The sequence below is a fragment of the Chrysochloris asiatica genome, unplaced genomic scaffold (genome assembly GCF_000296735.1).
Source record: "Chrysochloris asiatica unplaced genomic scaffold, ChrAsi1.0 scaffold00017, whole genome shotgun sequence".
Classification (NCBI taxonomy): Eukaryota; Metazoa; Chordata; class Mammalia; order Afrosoricida; family Chrysochloridae; genus Chrysochloris; species Chrysochloris asiatica.
The window spans coordinates 27,601,801-27,620,358 of record NW_006408535.1 but is presented as its reverse complement, the minus strand read 5'-3'; the positions used below and the strand labels follow the sequence as shown (position 1 = coordinate 27,620,358).

Here is an 18,558-nt window from a genome sequence, read left to right as displayed (position 1 = left end):
TTTAGCCCCCATGTGAGGAAGATGGTGGAGGTGGGCTCAGTGATCTCATAGTCCCCTCTGGTTTTGTGGTTATTCATCTTAAATGGCTTTCTAGAAAAGCTGCTTTTGCACCCAATACAACCCCAGACTTGAGTGTTTAATGCTTTTTGGGTGCTTTGTGGGAGAATCAAGCAGTCACCACATGAATACCCACAGCTGATGACTCAGAGCAGGGACCGAAGGTAGAAGATGGGGCGTGTAGATTATCACATTCCCCAGTAGAAGTACTAGCATCTCAGAAACCAGTGTCCCAAATGATAGAACCAACAATGGTTTCAACATTACTGAGTCCATCAGGGTAATTGTCTTTGCAGATGTATATTTAGACCCTTTTTTTTTGTGCCAGGACCAAACATATTAGAACCGAACATATTAGAAATGTGTCTTCTTTCCTTAGGGAGCTGACTATTTGGTATAAGAGACAGAACCATCAGTGACCAGAGCACAGTATGGTGAGGGTTATAGATAAGAGACACATGAGGAAGTAAAGAGGGAGGGCTATATACTAAACACATATAAGAACCCCATTCACCATCATAGCTCCTTTCCTAGGGTATTTTATTTTAACATCCTTTATTTAAAATCAAATGCACAGAGTTAAAGAGACCACCTCTCCCTATGTTATTAACAAAATCTTACTCTTGACTTTTACTGACCTAGGTTAAGGAATCACTATGACTCAAGAAGTTGAATCCACTGATTTACTTGATTCTTTGTGTAGGGTGGCGATGATCACACTCAAGTCCATGAACTCAAAATGGGAGAGGGCTGGTTCACCCAGCCATGCTCAATATAGTGAATACCTGATATTGTGGGAGGTGGAAAAATGTGTCTGGCATCTGTATATCAATAATTGCCCTTTTATTGGTATAAATCCTCTGTCCAGAGATCCACACTTCTGATGTAATAGACTTCGCTGTTACATTATTATTATTATTATTTTTATTATTGTGAATTGGATGATAGTTTACATGGGAGAACATCAGCTTTACATCCATGCTATCGTATTTCATTTCATGATGCAATGATTACAATCCCCTTCATGCATTATCATTCAACAGCATTTGCTTCCATGCCTTCTGGTTTTTTTTTTTTTTTTTTTTTTAATGTACACTGAGGCACTTAAGAATATACAACCATTTAAACAACCAATGGGCACGCTCCGCAAGCTGGCCTCCGGCCTTCAGCACACAGCCCCTCTCCCTCTCTGATTCCAGGGTCTCAGCCACTCCATCTCTCCTTGTCATCATCTCTGTCTCCATCTCTGGTGTCACTGCTTTTCTGGATAGGGTCCCACACTCCTCTCTTCTCCCTTGATGGTCCCAGGGTCCTCTGCTCCTGGACTGCAAGATCAATCACTTCCCTCCTTTTGTTACAAAACATCTACCTTTACATTTGCAACACTCTCAATCAGTCCTGATAGCAATTATTCACTATTGAACCACAGAGTCTTATCCCCATCTCCTTTCATCAGCTCTGCAATCATTGAAATGAAACAAAATCCAATAGGATGTGTGTAAAACCAATGTTATTCAATGTAAACTATCTTTCCATTCACAATAAAAGCTTTAAAAAAAAAAAAATCTCACTATCCTGGCTTCTAAGGAGCATTCTGGCTGTACTTCTTCCAGCACAGATTTATTTGCTCTTAATATTCTCCTTCAACACCACAACTCAAAATATCAATTCTTCTATGGTCTTTCTTATTCATTGTCCAACTTTCATATGCTTATGAGGCTACTGAAAATACCATGGCTTTGGTCAGGCACAGCTTTACTATTGAACACTTTAAAGGTCTTGTGCAGGAAATTTGCCTAGTGCCATGTATTGTTTGATTTCTTGACTGCTGCTTCCACGAGTGCTGGTAATGGATCCAAGCAAAATGAAGTCTTTGACAGCTTCCATCTTTTCTCTATTTATCATGATGCTAGTTATTAGTCCATTTGTGAGGATTTTTGTTTTGTTTTCATTGAGGTGCAACCCATGCTGAAGGCTATAGTCCCTGTCAATGTCCTGCTGCAGCCATTTATTAGCCATATATATTTTAATATTTTATTTTAGTTTTGGTTGTTGAAAAAATACACAGTCAAACATACACCAATGAAATAATTTCTGCATGTAGCGTTCAATGACATTGATTGCATTCTTCATGCTGCACAGTCATTCTCTTCGTCCTTTCTGAATTGGTCTTCTCCCATTAATATAGACTCATGGCCCCCTAAATTTCCTATCAAATCTTACTAATGCCAATTTGATCTTATCTAGATAGATTTTTCAAGGAGCATGGCCCTCAAGGCACACATGCTCTACCAAGGTAGTAAAACTATTGTTTGATTTAAGAAAGACTTCAGGAAATATGTTTGGTTTAAAGTTTAAAGATTACTCAGGGCAATCTTTGGCCATGTTTTATGGATTCATCCAGTTTCAGTGTCTCCAGAAAATATGTATTCCATGAGAATTTGAATCTTTCTTCCTGAGCCATGTTTAAGAAAATATGTTTTAAATGCCTTTATTCCTTAGATGTTTTTATCTATATCAGTTATTGGTTGCTGTTGAGTTAATTCTGACTCATGACAATGCCTTTTTGTCAGAGTAGCCGCCTTCTCCGTGGACTTCTACATGGCTGATCTTTTGGAAATAGATTGCCAGGCGTTTCTTCTAAGGCATCTCTGAGTGGACTCAACTGTCAAAATTGTACTTAGCACCCACATGTGTTAACCATTTGCATTAGTCAGGGACTTCCATTTTTCTATAAAATTCCTAAAATCCCTTTAACCTCTTGCATAATTCTCCATTGTGTAGATGTACTATGGTTTGCTTCTAGGTTGTTTTCATTTTTTGACAGTTATAGATAATGCTGTGGTAAGTAACTTTATGCATAAAAGTTTTGTTTTTTTCCTATATGTGTTCTGGTTGTATCACAAGTTAGCATTTCAGAAGCAGAATTGTTATTATTATTGTAAAAACATAAAAATAGACTAATTTATCCATGTCTGTTTGCTATAAAGAATCCTGGTGTAGCAATGTAAGATAAACACTGGACTGCTAACCACCAACTATTCTTTGGAAACCCTTTACAAGCTCGCTAATAGTCAGAATGGACTCAATGGCACATAACAACAATACTAATGTAATTATTAAGAAGTCCTGGTTGCATAGTGGGTACCGCATTTGGCTGCTAACAGCAAGGTCAGCAGTTCGAATCCACCAGCATTCTGTGGGAGAAAGAAGAAGCCTTTTGTTCTGCTAAATGTTGCAGACTGTGCAGAGGTTCGAGGCCCTATAGGCCCGAGTGTAACAGATCTAGCCACTTGGCAGTTAATAGCAAATTGTTTTTCATCTTAGTGTTCAGTAATATTTATTTAATTCCAAACATGAGCCCTGGATGTCCACAGAGAAATGCAATATTCCTCTAGGTTTCTAAGGTCAAGATTTCCCCCCTAGAATCAAGGCAGTAAAACTTCCTCAGAGGACGAACAAGGACAGGTTTACTGGGGTTAAGCAGGGAGGCTCTGGAGAGGAACTGCCCGGGGTATATTCACTTGGGGAGGAGTGGTAAATTCTGGGATTACGGGATTAAGGACAATGGGGGCAACTCCCTCGGACCACCCTGGGTTCAATCAGTTTGATCCAAGTGAAGGTTAAACCCAGTAAGGAAGAAAGGAATATTTTGATCCATGTGAAGGTTAAACCCAGTAAGGAAGAAAGGAATATTGGTTTAAGTAAGATTTACTGGCTTAACTTATCTTAAAGATTGTCTTGTCTGAATAATACCATTCTTCTTCTGTAAAGATCCCTCCCTGAAAGAGATGAAATAAAAGACGGACACAGACTTAAGTCTGCGGGACATTATTGCTTGCAGGATATGAAGAGGCTGTCTGCCGGTTTTGCATCTACTCTGGTCTCCGAGCGTTTCTTTTCTCTCTCGCCTCTCCAGACATCCCACCTAGAGTTAGTCCGAGAAGGGAAAATGTCAGCCACTGAGCAGTCTGTCTGGCAGCTTGCATCAAGCCTGTATGTCTGTCTTCTTTGTATCTGTTTTCTCTGTCTTCTTTGTGTCTGTTTTTTCTCTATCTCTCTCTCTCTCGCTATCATCGCCGGACACCCCATCTTCGGGTCCTCACCCCCTTGCTGAGGCCAGACCCTGGCAGCTAAAGATTTATAGGCTCAGAATCCCCGTGCAGGGCTATTCTGAGTTGAGGTGGATTAAGCATCACATAACCACCACCACCACCAGCATGTAATTCTTACTGTCTAGTAGTACTACTTTCTCATTTCCATAATCTTACTTTTTTGTACTCATAGCAGCATGGATCCAGTTTTTCAAGTGGTGGTAATTTATGAAAAGGAACAAGACCCTTGAGTTTCCAAAGCTTAGGGTCGGACTTGACCACACGTGTGCCTTTGAGCCTTGGCACTAGGGAGACAAAAGTGTTGTCCATCACTGAACTCAAAGCTGGAGGTTGAGCAAGGATTCAATTGCAGGGGTTTGATTCCAGACTTTGTACTCTTATTAGTGATTCTACAAATACCCCTATTTTTTATGCAAAATTAAGGTGTTGAAAAATAAGTTTCTGTTTGTATCTGTAATATGTGACTCTGGTTCTCTTAGAAGAAAAAAGTGTCTCAGAGGCTAACCTACCATTATGAAAATGCTCACTCAGATCACACTCTTTCTTTCCTTTTATTTCTTATTCTCCTGATGTCTTTCCCCAGCATATAGGAGATTGTCACGCCTGACCCATGAGGGCAGGCAATCTCCTTGGGCCTTAGCTTCTGACTGGACTCCATCTGGTTTCTATTCAATGTGGGCAGGGATGTTCTATGTATGTGTTCACGTGAGTGATGGCAGAAACACAAGGACATCTGAGTCTGCTCTTCTAACTTCATTTCCATGAACTTGAAGGTTCTTGTAAATATTGACAAAATCAGAATCTGTTGGTTTAAGGGACTATAATTTGGGTTGGTTTGGGTCATTAAGGCCGGCAGTTCCAGCTCACCAGCTGCTTCTTGGAAAGCCTGTTCAGGGTCACTATGAGTTGGATCCCACTTGATGGCACTTAGCAACAACAACAACACAATTTGGTCCTAGCTGGTTTCATTTGTCCAGTAGATTAATCTTTGTTGCTGCTATGTCTGCATTCCTATTAAACTGGGGTAGTAGTTTGAATTTCTCTGGGTTTTACATCCCATCAAAAACCATTTTGAGGGAGAAACTTGTTAGAGAAGAAGGTGTAGGTTATGTATTGGAGAGGGGAGGGGAGCACTTCCATTTTGACTCTGTAGTGGCAAGGGTGGGGAGGGGGCTGGACATGGAATAGAAAAATGTCATAGAAAATATATTTTTGATTGAACTTTGTAGAGTTTTTGTAACTGTAGAAAACCCTTTAATTTATTATTGTTGTATTCCTAAATTACCAATAACAAAAAGTATGGGGGAGAACAAGGTCTGGATTGGAGATAATTCAATAACTTCCAGAGGTAACTAAAAGTCTGAGGTGATGAGTAAAGAGAGAATTAGAGTAGAAGGGAGGGGAAAAATGGATTCAAATGAGAGCAGTGCACCCCTCTTTACTAAACTAGGATGCTGTGCACCAACAGACTCAAAAATGACAAACTGATGTTGACTACCTTTCTGGGTGAGGGACAGTTGGAGGAGAGTCATATGCTGGGTTGTGATGTCACCTTTGATATGACCTGGGGTCACATTCAGGAGCCTTCTCCCCCTAAACCCAGTCTGGGGATAGCTATCTCCCCAGGAATATCTCCCACCGAGGCCATTTCCCTCCCTTCCCGAGAGAATTTCATATCCATAGGGACTGAAGGTCAAACTTGAACCTTCTGTAGTGACCAGATTCATTCTGTTCTCATCTCGTTCAGGAGTTCATACATGGTGTGGTTTGAAATCTACTGAAATGAATTGAAGTGTATGTTTTGTTGAATGCAAAAACTGATGATCTGCTCTGTAAACCTTTATTCAATCTACAAAAAAAGTTAAAAACAAAAATGAGAAATGTTTCTTTTGAACTGAACTGCGAGAAGCCACATGGTAGAATCATGACCAATATGTAAAAAAAAGCATTCTTTTTTGTGCTTCTTGATAAGAGGAGAGTTATTCTTTTCACAATGTGGGCAGGTAGAGAAAAAATAGAAGAGAAAAATCTCTGTCTAGAAGAGTAAAAACGATTTGCTTATCTTCAAGTTGTGCTTTGTATGTTTCTTAAAATAGATTATTGGGAGCACCATGAATCTGTAGGATAATTACTGAACTGTGAACTACAAGGTTGGTGGTTCAAGCTACCAGCTGATCTGCAGAAGAAACACAAGGCTTTCTGCTTGTGCAAAGATTTACAGCCTTGGAAACCCTATGCAGAATCGTTATGTGTCAGAACCAACTACACAGATCTTAATGGCAATAAAGAAATTATAAATTATAATATATAATCTTACAGATTGTAAGAACTTTCATTTCATGCATTTATGTATCTTTCCCTACAGTGAGAATTTGTGTGTTTTTTAAAAATGTTCAGTCTTCAAATATTTAGGTAATGAGACAAGGGAGGAAGAAAATAAGTCAGGCAAACTTATAAAACAAGTAAACAAACAAAGAATGGTGGTGAGCAGGGAAGACAGATTCGGACCAACACATGCTCCCCATGAAAAAAATGAGGACGATCTTGCCATACATTTAAGTCTGTCTTCTCCAGGAGCCAACTTAGCCGTTCTTCCTGTCTGTCCTGGGACCTGACTCTGTGGGTCTGCACGATGGCTTTAGAGTTCAGAGGCTTTCTCTCCAGGAAGGAATCTGAGCCAAAGATCATCTCTTATCCAGGGATGCCAGGAACTGATCACAAGGTGAGTGTGAGAAGAAGACATTTAAGATTTCTTGCTGGCCTGGTGATCAGGGGTCCTGGATTTGTCATAACTTCTGTGGTACCTTTGATTGGAACTTTGTTTCTTTGTCTCTTAGAAGATAATATAGCCATGTAACAATGGTTACAAATTTATTTTAAAGGTAAGAATCATATCCTCAAAATAAATATAGCACTTAAAATGAATATAATTGTGAGTAAGTAACATTTCTAAATAGTATATTTTGTTTTGCTTTCTGAATTTTCTTCTTTTTTTTGCTGTCTTTTCCAATTAAGACACCAGGTCATTGTTATACTTGAAATACAGGAATATTTTTCCATCCCCAAATCAGAAGCTCTGTGACATCCACTGCTCTTTCATTGTACAAGTGCCCAAAGTCATTAAGAAATTGTACTGCAAAATGCTTTGTGGACACGGTGTGAGAAGGCATACATTTTAGGTTGCACAATTCCAGAGGAAGAGAATCACTCCATGTCACGACTGAATGTAGTGTTGTGTGTATTGGTAGCAGGGAGGCCTTATAGCAGGGATGGGACTTACATTCAGTTCCCAGACAGTGTCCCATATTGATGACAGGATCTCAGAGGAGATGGCTGCTGGGTCTACCTGGAACATGGAGCCCATATTCAGCAAAAATCACATACTGTATGCATGGCCCTTAAAGTGAGAACTTTCAATGAGGCGGAGTCAAGGTGTTTAGAAACTTTGGACATATCAGAAGCCATGATGGCCTAAGCTTAGAGGCATTCTCCATTTTTCCACACCACTTGGACCTCTGATTCTAGATTGATTCTACACAGGCAAGAACTTGCAGTAATAACTGGAATAATGTTCCTGATCCGTCCAACAGAATGTGTGTTTAAAACCAGACTCTAATGTGTTCAGGCAAATATATGAATGTTTGTTCCAGTGAAGCCGCTTTAGTGAACACAGTTTGAAAGCTTCATATGTAGGAACCACAGTTATTTCCAAAGCCATAGATTGTTGTTCTTGGGGCACATATGATTTTTCATCCAAACTGTAACCAGCAGTGAAAAATAAAATGCAAATATTTTTATTCTTCTATCTTTCCCACATAGTGCAAGGCCATATGAACTCAACTGGTAGAAGGGAGAACATTAGACAATTTCACTGAACATGCTCAACACAGTTTCATTTGGGGGTAGATGATAGACTTGTTACATTCACTTCAATGTCTGCTACTTAATAGGTGTTAAGGTGTATTCTTTGGTTGACTGGTGGCAAAAATTGTGCTTTCCTTTCCTACTGCAGAGAGGATTCCTTTCTAATTCTGAAGGCTGATGTAATCCCTGCTATTAGCCAGGGAGATTATCCTAGAGGCCAACAGCGACTAATAGGGACAAACAGTAAGAGACTCAGGCTACCTGGTTGGCAGTGTACCTTGACCTTATGGGGGCACTGAGTTGGATGTGGAGTTGAACGGGGCTTGTTTAGGTGAGTGTTGGGACCAAGGGTTCTTGAGAGTGACCTTACCAGTTCTGCTCTCCTAAGACTCTGCCTAAAAGTAGCTCCTCTGAAGATCTTCTCTGCCAGAGCATGGACTGAATTGGCACCCCAAAGTGAGACCCTGCATCTAACAGGGTTCTGGATATTCTTATTGGCAAGAAGGAGGAGCAGTCCAATTCATATCAGTGTGATTTGGAGGGGACAGGAGTTGGTGGACTCTGAGAAGTCTCAATGGCAAGTTGGTATAAAGGAGAAAAAGTGGCTAGGAGACTGGAGGCTGGGCTGGGTCCTAATTTCAGAGCAGGGCAGGGATGGGCAGGAAGGAAACAAACCCCAGGAGAGAATGAAGAACTCCTCATGGACCAGTACCTCCAAAATTGCTAGCTTCCTTGGCTGTAGGTGGAAAATCTCCCACTCTTGCTTGTCCCTAAGGCTCATGGTATGCCTACTTGGCCTCCAGAATGCATCAGTCATCCACTTCATCCACAAGGAAGTAAGAAGTTCACCCAAACCCAGGACCAGAGAGGTTTGTGTTTCCTCTTGAGGGTGTTCAGCCTTGATTCAGAAGAAGAGCAGGCCATAGAGATAACATGAATGAGTGAGAAGGAGATATGTGAATACTTTGCATGGGGTTTTGGGATGTGGTGGGGAGGTAAAAGAAAGCAGAACAGAGTAGAAATATGTTCAGAGTTGGTGAACTTGAAAGAAAGTCAATAAATAAACAAGGCAGCAAGCTTTTTCTTTCAACGAGTACACATGTATTAAGGTGTTGGACCTCCTGAGAAGATGATCAAACATAGAGGGGCTCAGTATGATTTCTTCATTTGGAGGCTCTTTATGGTCTTCTTTATCCATTTCAGGAAATGCGAGATTTTGGTGAAGACCCGTGGAGGAGTCCCATTATCGTTTCCATAGGAGACAATGCCCTGAGCCACGTTGTCACACACGAGCGGGCCTCCAGAGTCTCCCTGTGAACAGAGAGGGGAAGGACTGAGCTGGTTCTCCTCGTGGTTCTGCTGCCCTGTCAAGTTTCACACTCCAGGAGAAGGCCACCGTGTATGGTGTGAACAAAGATGGTCTATAGACCTCTGGGCATTCTCAGCTGCTAAACCTTCATCCAAGACATTGTTGTTGATTTAACTCACCCCAGCTTCTGGTCTACCTCCTCCCTGTAGGTCCAGAACTGTAAAGGACTGTGGGACACTGGTGTGGCACTGTGGGCTAATGCCTCAGACTGCAAAGTCATTTGAACTGCAAGGTCAGTGGTTCTAGCTCACCAGCTGCTCCTGGGAAACCTTATACAGGGTTGCTATGTGTCAGAATCGACTCTACGGCACTTAACAACAACTGCTTAAGTGAACAAAGGCAGTCCAGCGTAACTAAATCCAGCATAGAGGACAGTCCACTAACCAATGTGACTGCCAGCTCTTGAGTTGCTGCCTGTTTTTGATTACTTCCTATGGAGGGGGAGATATTTTCTGGTATGTGTGTCCTGGGGTGGGGCAAGATTCCCCCGAAAACAAATAAACAAAAGTTCTGTCACGTTGATTTAGCCTCAGGCAATCCCCTGTGTTACAGAGTAGAACTGCTCCACAGGGTTTTGTTTACAGGACACCTCTGAGTGGGCTGGAAGCACCAACTTTAGGTTAGTAGTTGAACACAAACAGAACTGAGCAGAGAGTTGCCAATTCTTTTTGGAAGAGGGCCTCTTTCAGAGTCACCATTGGAAGGCTAACAGAAACCCTAGTGACTCCTCAGTGAGGCTGTTCCCCTCTTCTCTTCCCAAGGGAAAAAGGTCACAAGCTAGTGGGTGAAGGAGTTCCCTCATTGATTGGGTTTCTCACATCCTTCTCACTAGAGGTAGGCTAGATAGATGCTACATCTCACCTGAAAGGAAGAAGCCGTTTTCTTCGGGTCTCCCACACATATCTCAGAGGTGTTATTGTAGTATTTGGGGTAGCGGGACTCACACATCTGATCCTTCTGTACAGTCAGGTTTACTTCATACAGTGTTGGTGATGGTCTGTCATTCAGCGAGCGCTTGCCCCAGCCGGCAACACGGCATGTCTTTCCTGGCATTACCTGGCTGTTCTCTTTAGGTAACCGGAGTATGCTTACAGTTTTCGTCAATCTGGCTTTTTTCTCTAACTGATAGGGAGAGAAAAGAAGACTGGTTAAAAACAGCCTCGTGAATCTAGAGACCTGAATGACTGCACTAGTCAGGTAGCTAGGGTGGAAAGATGGGAAGAACAGAGGTCATGTGGGAGGAGAAACTTCCTGGATCCTGGAATGAAAGGTACAAGAGGTACATGCCTCACCTGTAGCAGCATGATGTCATTCAATAATATTGTATCATTATAGGCTGGGTGGCGGATGGCTCTTCTCACAGGGATGAACTGCTGGGTCTTTTCCGTCTGATTGATGTTGTGGGCGCCCAGGGTGACATTCATGAAGCTGTACAGAGATTCGAGTGGGGGAAGGGGAGTATAGGCACTGTAGCCCACAATGTGGGGGAGAGCAGATGATAGCTAGGGCAGGACAGGTGTAAGTAGAGAGGACAGCTACTTGTAGCCCAGAAGGATGCTGGAGTCACTGGTAACTTCCCCAGTGTTTCTCAGGGATCAGTTACCCCCAAGAAAACTTGTAAGTTTATTTGCATTTTGACTCCAAATACATGCTCCCACCTCCAAATATGGCATGGTTGGTAAGTCTAGAGTCTCTTCTTTGGTAATCTCTCTGACACAGACCCTGTTCCTCTCCCCACAAAATTAGCTGCACTCTCTCTCACTCTGCGGTATGAGGAGCCCTTGAATAAGGCAGGTTTCTCAGGGGAGTGTAGAATCTTTGCAGCAACTCACCATCCAAAACAGTGAGCAGCAGTCAGAACAAAGTCTTCTTTGATCAGGAAACCACCACAGATCTCTTTGTGCTGTTTTGAGTACTGAATATAGGCCATGTAGGGCCGGGAGTGGGGCTTCACCTCTTGTCCCCCGATGATCTTCCCTGAAGGAGAATTCTGGTTTGCTGTGTGTACCACAGCAAGCATCTGCTTACCATCTCCAGAATTACTATGCATTCACAAGCGTGGGATGGCCTGAGGTGAGGTGGCTGGGGTTAGAGGCCTTAACTTCCTCCTCTGAACAAGAGACGAACAGTCTTGGGTCTGTCATCTTTCTTCTGTACATAGTTGGAGCTGAGCATAGCTGTCTTAGGTACCACAAGGATCCTGAGACTCCAGAAAATTTCCCTCTTTATCTCTCTTGGTTTGAAATGAATTTCTAAGACCTCTCCGAGTCCTGTGATACCTGGGATGGGACTGCTTTCAAATGGCCAGGACATAGGTTTAGGGATCTAAATGGTATTGGATTTCATTAGCTACAGCCTGACAGAGTGGGTGCCCAGGAAATGTTCTCTGGCTGCCTGAAGGAATAACTACCAATTACTGAATGAGGGTTGCTGGGGTAGCGTGAGTCTGGAAAGCAGAGAAGTTTGAGTCTGTAAGAGATAAGAGACCTGTGTTTGAAAAGAAGGAAGATGCTGAGGTAGGAGAAGCAAATACAGCATTGGAGAAATGGACTGAAGGGTCTTGGGACAAAGCAAAGGTAAACAGTGTTGAAGGGACAGTGGTTCCATCAGCCCCAGGGTCAGCTGAGCTCTGTGCTTCTCTTCCAGGCAGACAGTGAATGAAAGGAGGCCTTGTCCTAACTGAGACTGATAAACCAGGCTTACTTTACCCTGTGCAGAGACATTTGAGTTTTTCTCCTTTCTTGTTCCCTGCTCATGGCCTTGAACTTCTAGAAAAGTTCCACTTTTCAGAAAAAAATTACATGCTGATCCTGGGGAAGGAGTAGTACCCCTGACTCCTCTTAAGAACAAATGTTCCTTCTCAACCTGCAGATGGCTTATCCACACTTATACTGAGGGCCTGGGCTGGGGCTGGAGGTACTAAGAACTTTCCTAGTAGCTAGATGGCTCAGGAATATGCAGAAGGAGAGGATCAGTGCCTGCTGTGGCATGAGGTGGGGCCTGGAGGGTGGGGTCAGTCACTCACCTGTCTCTGCCTTAGGAACCAGAATGCAGGCTAAGAGGAGCAAGAGGAGCTGCATCTTCGCAGGCCGATTGTCTTGGTCAGAGTTGCTGGGGCTTCCTCCTGGCTTCTTTTAGCCCCCAGGAGTGGAAGAGGGTGGAGGTGGGCTCAGTGATCTCATGGTTCCCTCTGGTTTTGTGGTCATTCATTTGAAAAGGCTTTCTACAAAAGCTGCTTTGCACCTAACACAACCCTAGCCTGTTAATACTTTTTGGGTGCTTTGTGGGAGAATCAAGCAGTCACCACATGAATACCACAGCTGTGACTGAGGGTAGGATATGGGGACTGTAGGTTGTAGCATTACCCAGGAAAATTACTAGAGTCTCGAAGCCAGTGTCCCTAGTGATAAAACCACCAATGGTTTCATTTCAACGTTGCTGAGTCCTTCAGGGTAATTGTCTTTGCTGATGTGTATTTAGGCCCTTTTTGGTGCCAGGACCGAGCGTATTGGAGATGTGTCTCCTTTCCTTAGGGAGCTAAATGTCTGAAGGAAGAGATAGAACCATCAGTGACCAGAGCAAAGTATGGTGAGGGTTATAGCAGACGGACACATGAGGCAGCAAGGAAGCAGGGCTAGATCGTAAACCCACACAGCTCCTTTCCTAACTGACTTTTTAGCATTCTTTATCTACATACAAATGCACAGAGCGAAGGAGATCACCTTTTGCAATGTTTTTAACAAAATCTTGTCCTTGACTTTATTCACCTAGGTTAAGGAATAACTGTGATCCAAGAAGCTGAATCCACTGATTGACTTGAGACTTTGGATAGGCTGATGTGGATAACACCCAAGTCCATGAACTCAAAGTGAGAAAGGGCTGCTGCCCCCAGGGAAGGTCAATGTGGTAAATTCCTGGTACCATGAGAAGCGTGAAAGTGCTCCTGGCAACTGTGTACCAGTGGTTGCTCTTTTACTATTCTCTGCCATCTGTCCAGAGATCCACACTTCTGATGTAATAGACCTCGCTGTTACATTAGTTTTTAACACATGAGATCCCCATGAGTCGAACTTGGCTTGATGACATAAAAACAAGTTTATTAAAGGTCCATGGAAACAGTACAGAAACAGAGGACCCTAGGACCATCAAGGGAGAAGAGCACATGTGGAATGCTCTTATCCAGAGAAGCAGCAACACCAGAGATGGAGGCAGAGATGGGGACATGGAGCGAGGAAGCAGCTGAGGACTCTAGATTCATGGAAAAAGAGGGACTGAGAGCTGGCAGCCAGGAGGCAGACTTGTATAATGTGCCCTTTGGTGGTGTAAATTATTATGTATGCCTGATACCTGAGTGTTTAAAAAAAAAAAAGCTAAAATGAATAGAAAGAAATACTGTTGTTAACTGATGGTACATGGTGGGGATTATAATCATTGTAATGAAACAAAGTAGATGATTTGTTGAATGTAAAACTGATGATCTGCCCTGTAAACTTTTACTCAATTCACAATAAAAACTTTGAAAAAAATTAAAATAAAAAGGCCCATAGAAAATATTTGCTAAACTATCCTCATTACCTCACTACAATGGAGCTGAAGGATTGCTGTTGCAAAACAGCCCAAATCTGATTCTGTTAAAAGAACAAATATTCATAGCTCCACTTTATTGATTTAAGTTTTAATTTTTATATTTGGAAAATTTTCTTTCAGGAATATATATATCAAAATACATAATTTCAGTCTAAGCTTCCTCCCATATCTATTATAAACCTTTTTAGTACTTAATTTTTCCAGTAGTGGACATTTCAAAAATAAAATACTTTTCTGATTATAAGGATTTTTTAAGAATTAGGTGTCTAGTCACATGGTCAGCAGCTGAAACCCATCGGCCACCCTGAGTTGGAATGATGAGCTCCTATAAAAATTTAAACTCTTAGAAACTCTATAAAGCATTCTACTCTATCTTTTATTATAATAAATCATATTTCAGGGGTTTATTATAGGGTCTCTTTGAGTAAGAATCAACTCAATGACAGTTTTTTTAAAAAATTCGGATTATAGTGGTAATATATGTACATTAAGAAAACCTGTAAAAGTAGAAGGGAAAAACATCATTTATCTACCCATATAAATGGGTATATATATATATATATATCATATGGTCACAAAAGAAGTCTATGGAAAGCAATGCCCTTTTATTCTCATTTAACTTTGTAACTTAAGGATTTTCCCCATGCTTTTAGAATCTATTAGTTAATATCACTGTGTCTCTTTTCAACTTACAAGAAATTTAACATGCAAGTAATTTGCACAATTATTGGAAATTTGAAAACCTAAACAGAAAACAATTTAAATTACTTGATTTCATATCACTTTTGATAATTATCTTTAATGCTTTGAAATATGATTTATTATAATAACTTGGCCTTCCGAATGAATACAGTAAAACCTATGAAAGCTAGAATCTGTATAAGGCAGAAACCTGTCAGAAAAGCAAAACTCAAATATTTTCCACCAACAGCAATACAAAAGTGGTAAGACAAAACCCTGTCAACAGCAGGAAACATATGAGACTCAGATTTTAAATTGAAAAGGGATTGTACTAAGCATGCTTGTGGTGGTGGTGGTTGCGTAAATCTTCATGTGAGCAGAAAGCCTCATCTATCTTGTGTAGAACGGCTGGTAGTTTGAACTGTGGACCTTGAGGTTAGCAGCCTGACTCATAACCACTCTGTTACCAGAAGTCCTTATGCTAAGCATAAGGCTCTGAAATTTTTCATACTTAACAATTGCGTATACATTCTTCCCAGTCAGGGCATATTCATATACAGCAACATTGTAATAATTGCTATTATTATTAGAATTGTGAAATTTTAAATGCAAACACAAATTACTTAATCCATCACCCATTGTTGGAAATCAAAGCTCATTATAAATTTTGTTGCTCTTGTTAGCCTAAAGCGCATTGTGAATATCTAATTTTCCTACAGTTCGAATTTACCAGCTGCTCCATGTAGAAAGAGGAGGCTTTCTGTTCTAGTAAAGATGTATAACCTCAGAATCTCTACACAGGGTTGCTATGAGATGGAACTGACTCAAAGGCACACAACCACCACCACCACCATGTAATTCTTTAAGTTAAGTACTACTATTTTCTCATTTCTATAAACTTACCTTTTTTGACCCCAGATTGGCATGAACCCAGTTTTTCAAGTGCTGGTAATTTATGAAAAGGAGCAAGACCCTTGAGTTTCCAAAGGTTAGCGGGAGACTTGCCCTCACATGTACCTTGAGCCCTTGGCATTAGAAAGTCATGGAGCTGTTCCAACATCACTCAGCAGCTCAAAGCTGGAGATGGAGGAGGGATTCAATTGCAGGGGTCTGATTCCAGACTTCGTACTCTTATCAATGACAGTACAAATGTCTCTATTTCCTATGTAATTCATGGAATCTAGGGGGAAAATTAAGGAAATGCTGAAAAATAAGTTTTGTCTGTATGCCTGATATGTGACTCTGGTTCTCTTAGAAGAACAAAGTGTCTCAGAGGTTAACATAACATGATGGAAATGCTCACTCAGATCATACACTTTCTTTACTTTTATTCCTTGTTCTTTTGATGCCCTTCTGCAGCATATAGGAGATTGTCACACCTGACCCATGAGAGGCAGGCAATCCCCTTGAACATTAGCTTCTTACTGAACTCCATCTAGTTCCTATTGGAGTGGGCAGGGACATTCTATGTAATTATTCATAATAGTGATGGCAGTACCACAAGGACTTGAGCTTTCTGTATTCATACATTACATCTGAGTCTGCTCTTCTAACTTAATTTCCATGAACATGAATATTCTCTTAAATTGTGACAAAATCAGAATCTGTAGTTTTAAGGTACCATAATTTGGTCTTAGCTGACTTCATTTCTCCATTAGACTCATCTTTGATGCTATTGTCTCTGCATTCCTATTAGGCTGGGGTAATAATTTGAATTTCTTCTGGTTTTTACATTCCAACAAAAACCATTTTTTAAGGAGAGTCTTGTTAGTGAAGAAGATGCAAGTTTTATATTGAGAGGGTAGGGCAGCACTCTCATTTTGTCTCTGTAGTGGCAAGGGTGGATAGAGGGGAAGAATTGGAAAAGAAAGATGTCTCTAGAACAGATACATATTTTTGAACTTTGTAGAGTTTTTGTATATGTTAGAAAACTCTTTAATTTCTTCTTGTGTTCCTAAATCACCGATAATAAAAAGTATGTGGGAGAACAAGGTCTGGATTGCAGATAACTCAGTAACTTCCAGGAGTGAGGAAATGTCTGAGGTGATGGGTAAAGAAGAACTAGAGAGGATGATAGAGATGAAATGGACTTGAATGAGAACAGTGCACCCCTCCTTTCAAAACCAGGACACCGTGCACCAACAGACTCAAAAAAGACAAACTGATGTTGACTACGTTTCTGGGTGGGGGAAGGTTGGAGGTGAGTGATATGTGGAGGTTGCATACCTTTGATATGACCTTCGAGAGCACCCTGCCCCTTCCCCCAGTCTAGGGATATTTATGTTCCCAGGAATATTTCCCACCAACACAATTTCCTTCCCTTCCCCAAAGCATTTCATCTCCATAGCTCCCAGATTCTTTCAGTTCTCATTTAGTTCAGGAGTCATTTCATGGTGGGGAATGCTACCTATTGAAATGAAATGAAGGGCATGATTGGTTGAATGTAAAACTGGTGATCTGCTCTGTAAACCTTTACTCAATTCACAAAATGAGGGATGTTTCTTTAGAACTGAACTGTGAAAAACCACATGATAGAATCATAATAAAGAAGTGTGAAAATGTTCTCTTTTGTGCTTCTTGAAAAGAGTAGAGTTAATACTTTCAACAGTGTAGGGAGGTAAAGAAATAAAAAAGAAGAAAAATCTGTGTCTAGGAGAATAAAAGTGATTTGCTTATTTTTAAAATTGTGCTTTTTATATTTCTTAAAATAGATTATTGGGAGCACAGTGGATCTGTAAGATAAGCAGTAAACTGCGAACCACAGGCTTGGTGGTTTGAGCTCACCAGCTAATCTGCAGAAGAAAGATGAGGCTTTCTGTTCCTGCAATGATTTACTGCCTTAAAAACCCTAAACAGGATTGTTATGTGTCAGAACCGACTAGAGAACATTTAACAACAATAAAAAATAGATTATAAGAACTTTTATTTTATGCATTTATATATGTTTCTCTAAAGTAGGAATTTTTGTTTGTTTTTTAAGCTCAGTCTTCAGATATTTAGATAGTGAGACAGGAGACAAAGAAAATAATTCAGTCAAAATTAAAAAAAAAAGAATGGTGGTGAGCAGAGAAGACCGATTCACACCAACAAATGTTTCCCATAGAAAATTAGGAAGCCCTTGTCATACATCTAAGTCTATCTTCTCCAAGAGCCAACTTAGCAGTCCTTCCTGTCAGTCCTGGGACCTGACTCTGCTTGTGGGTCTCTCCAGGAAGATATCTGGACCACAGATTCTCTCTTAACCAGAAATGTCAGGAACTGATCACAGGGTGGGTGTGAGAAGAAGACATTTATGATTTCCTTCTGGTCTGGTGATCAGGGGACTTGGTTTTATTTTAATGTCTGTGGTACAATTGATTGGACCTTTGTTTCTTGAACTCTCAAAAGAAAATGTGGGTGTATAACAATGGTTTTCAAATTTGTTTTAAACCAGAGAACCATTTCTTCTGGTAAATAGAACACTTACATTGAATATAAATGTGAGTATGTGACATGTCTAAATATTATAGTTTGTTTTGCTTTCTGCATTTTCCTCCTTTTGTGGTTGTCTTTTCCTATTAAGGAACCTGGTCCCTGTTAAACCTGAAATGCAGGAATATTTTTCCATCCCCTAATCAGAAGCTCTGTGACATGCACTGCTCTTTCCTTGTAAAAGTGCCCAAGGTCGTTAAGAAATTGTATTGCAGTGTGGTTTGTGGACACGGTGTGAGAAGGCATATCTTTTAGGGTTGCATGATGCCAGAGGAAAAGAATTACTGCATGTCTCAAATGAGCAGGGAGACATTATAGCAGGGATGGCACTTATGTTCAACTCCCAGGCAGTGTCCCATATTGATGGCAAGAGCTCAGAGGGGTTGTCTACTGGGTGCACCTAGCACATGGAAC

The 18,558-nt window shown here is 41.0% G+C and overlaps 1 protein-coding gene across 1 annotated transcript; it reads right to left on the bottom strand.

The window, feature by feature from the left end:
- Positions 1–9,185: 9,185 nt before the first annotated feature.
- LOC102841154 (granzyme B-like) lies at positions 9,186–12,533 on the bottom strand. Its single transcript, XM_006835515.1, has 5 exons — positions 12,431–12,533; positions 11,238–11,382; positions 10,698–10,833; positions 10,267–10,527; positions 9,186–9,347 (listed from the first exon to the last, which is right to left on the bottom strand). Exons 1-5 carry the CDS (start codon positions 12,483–12,485, stop codon positions 9,186–9,188), a joined length of 759 nt encoding a protein of 252 aa, XP_006835578.1. The 5' UTR covers positions 12,486–12,533.
- Between the last annotated feature and the right edge of the window lie 6,025 nt (positions 12,534–18,558).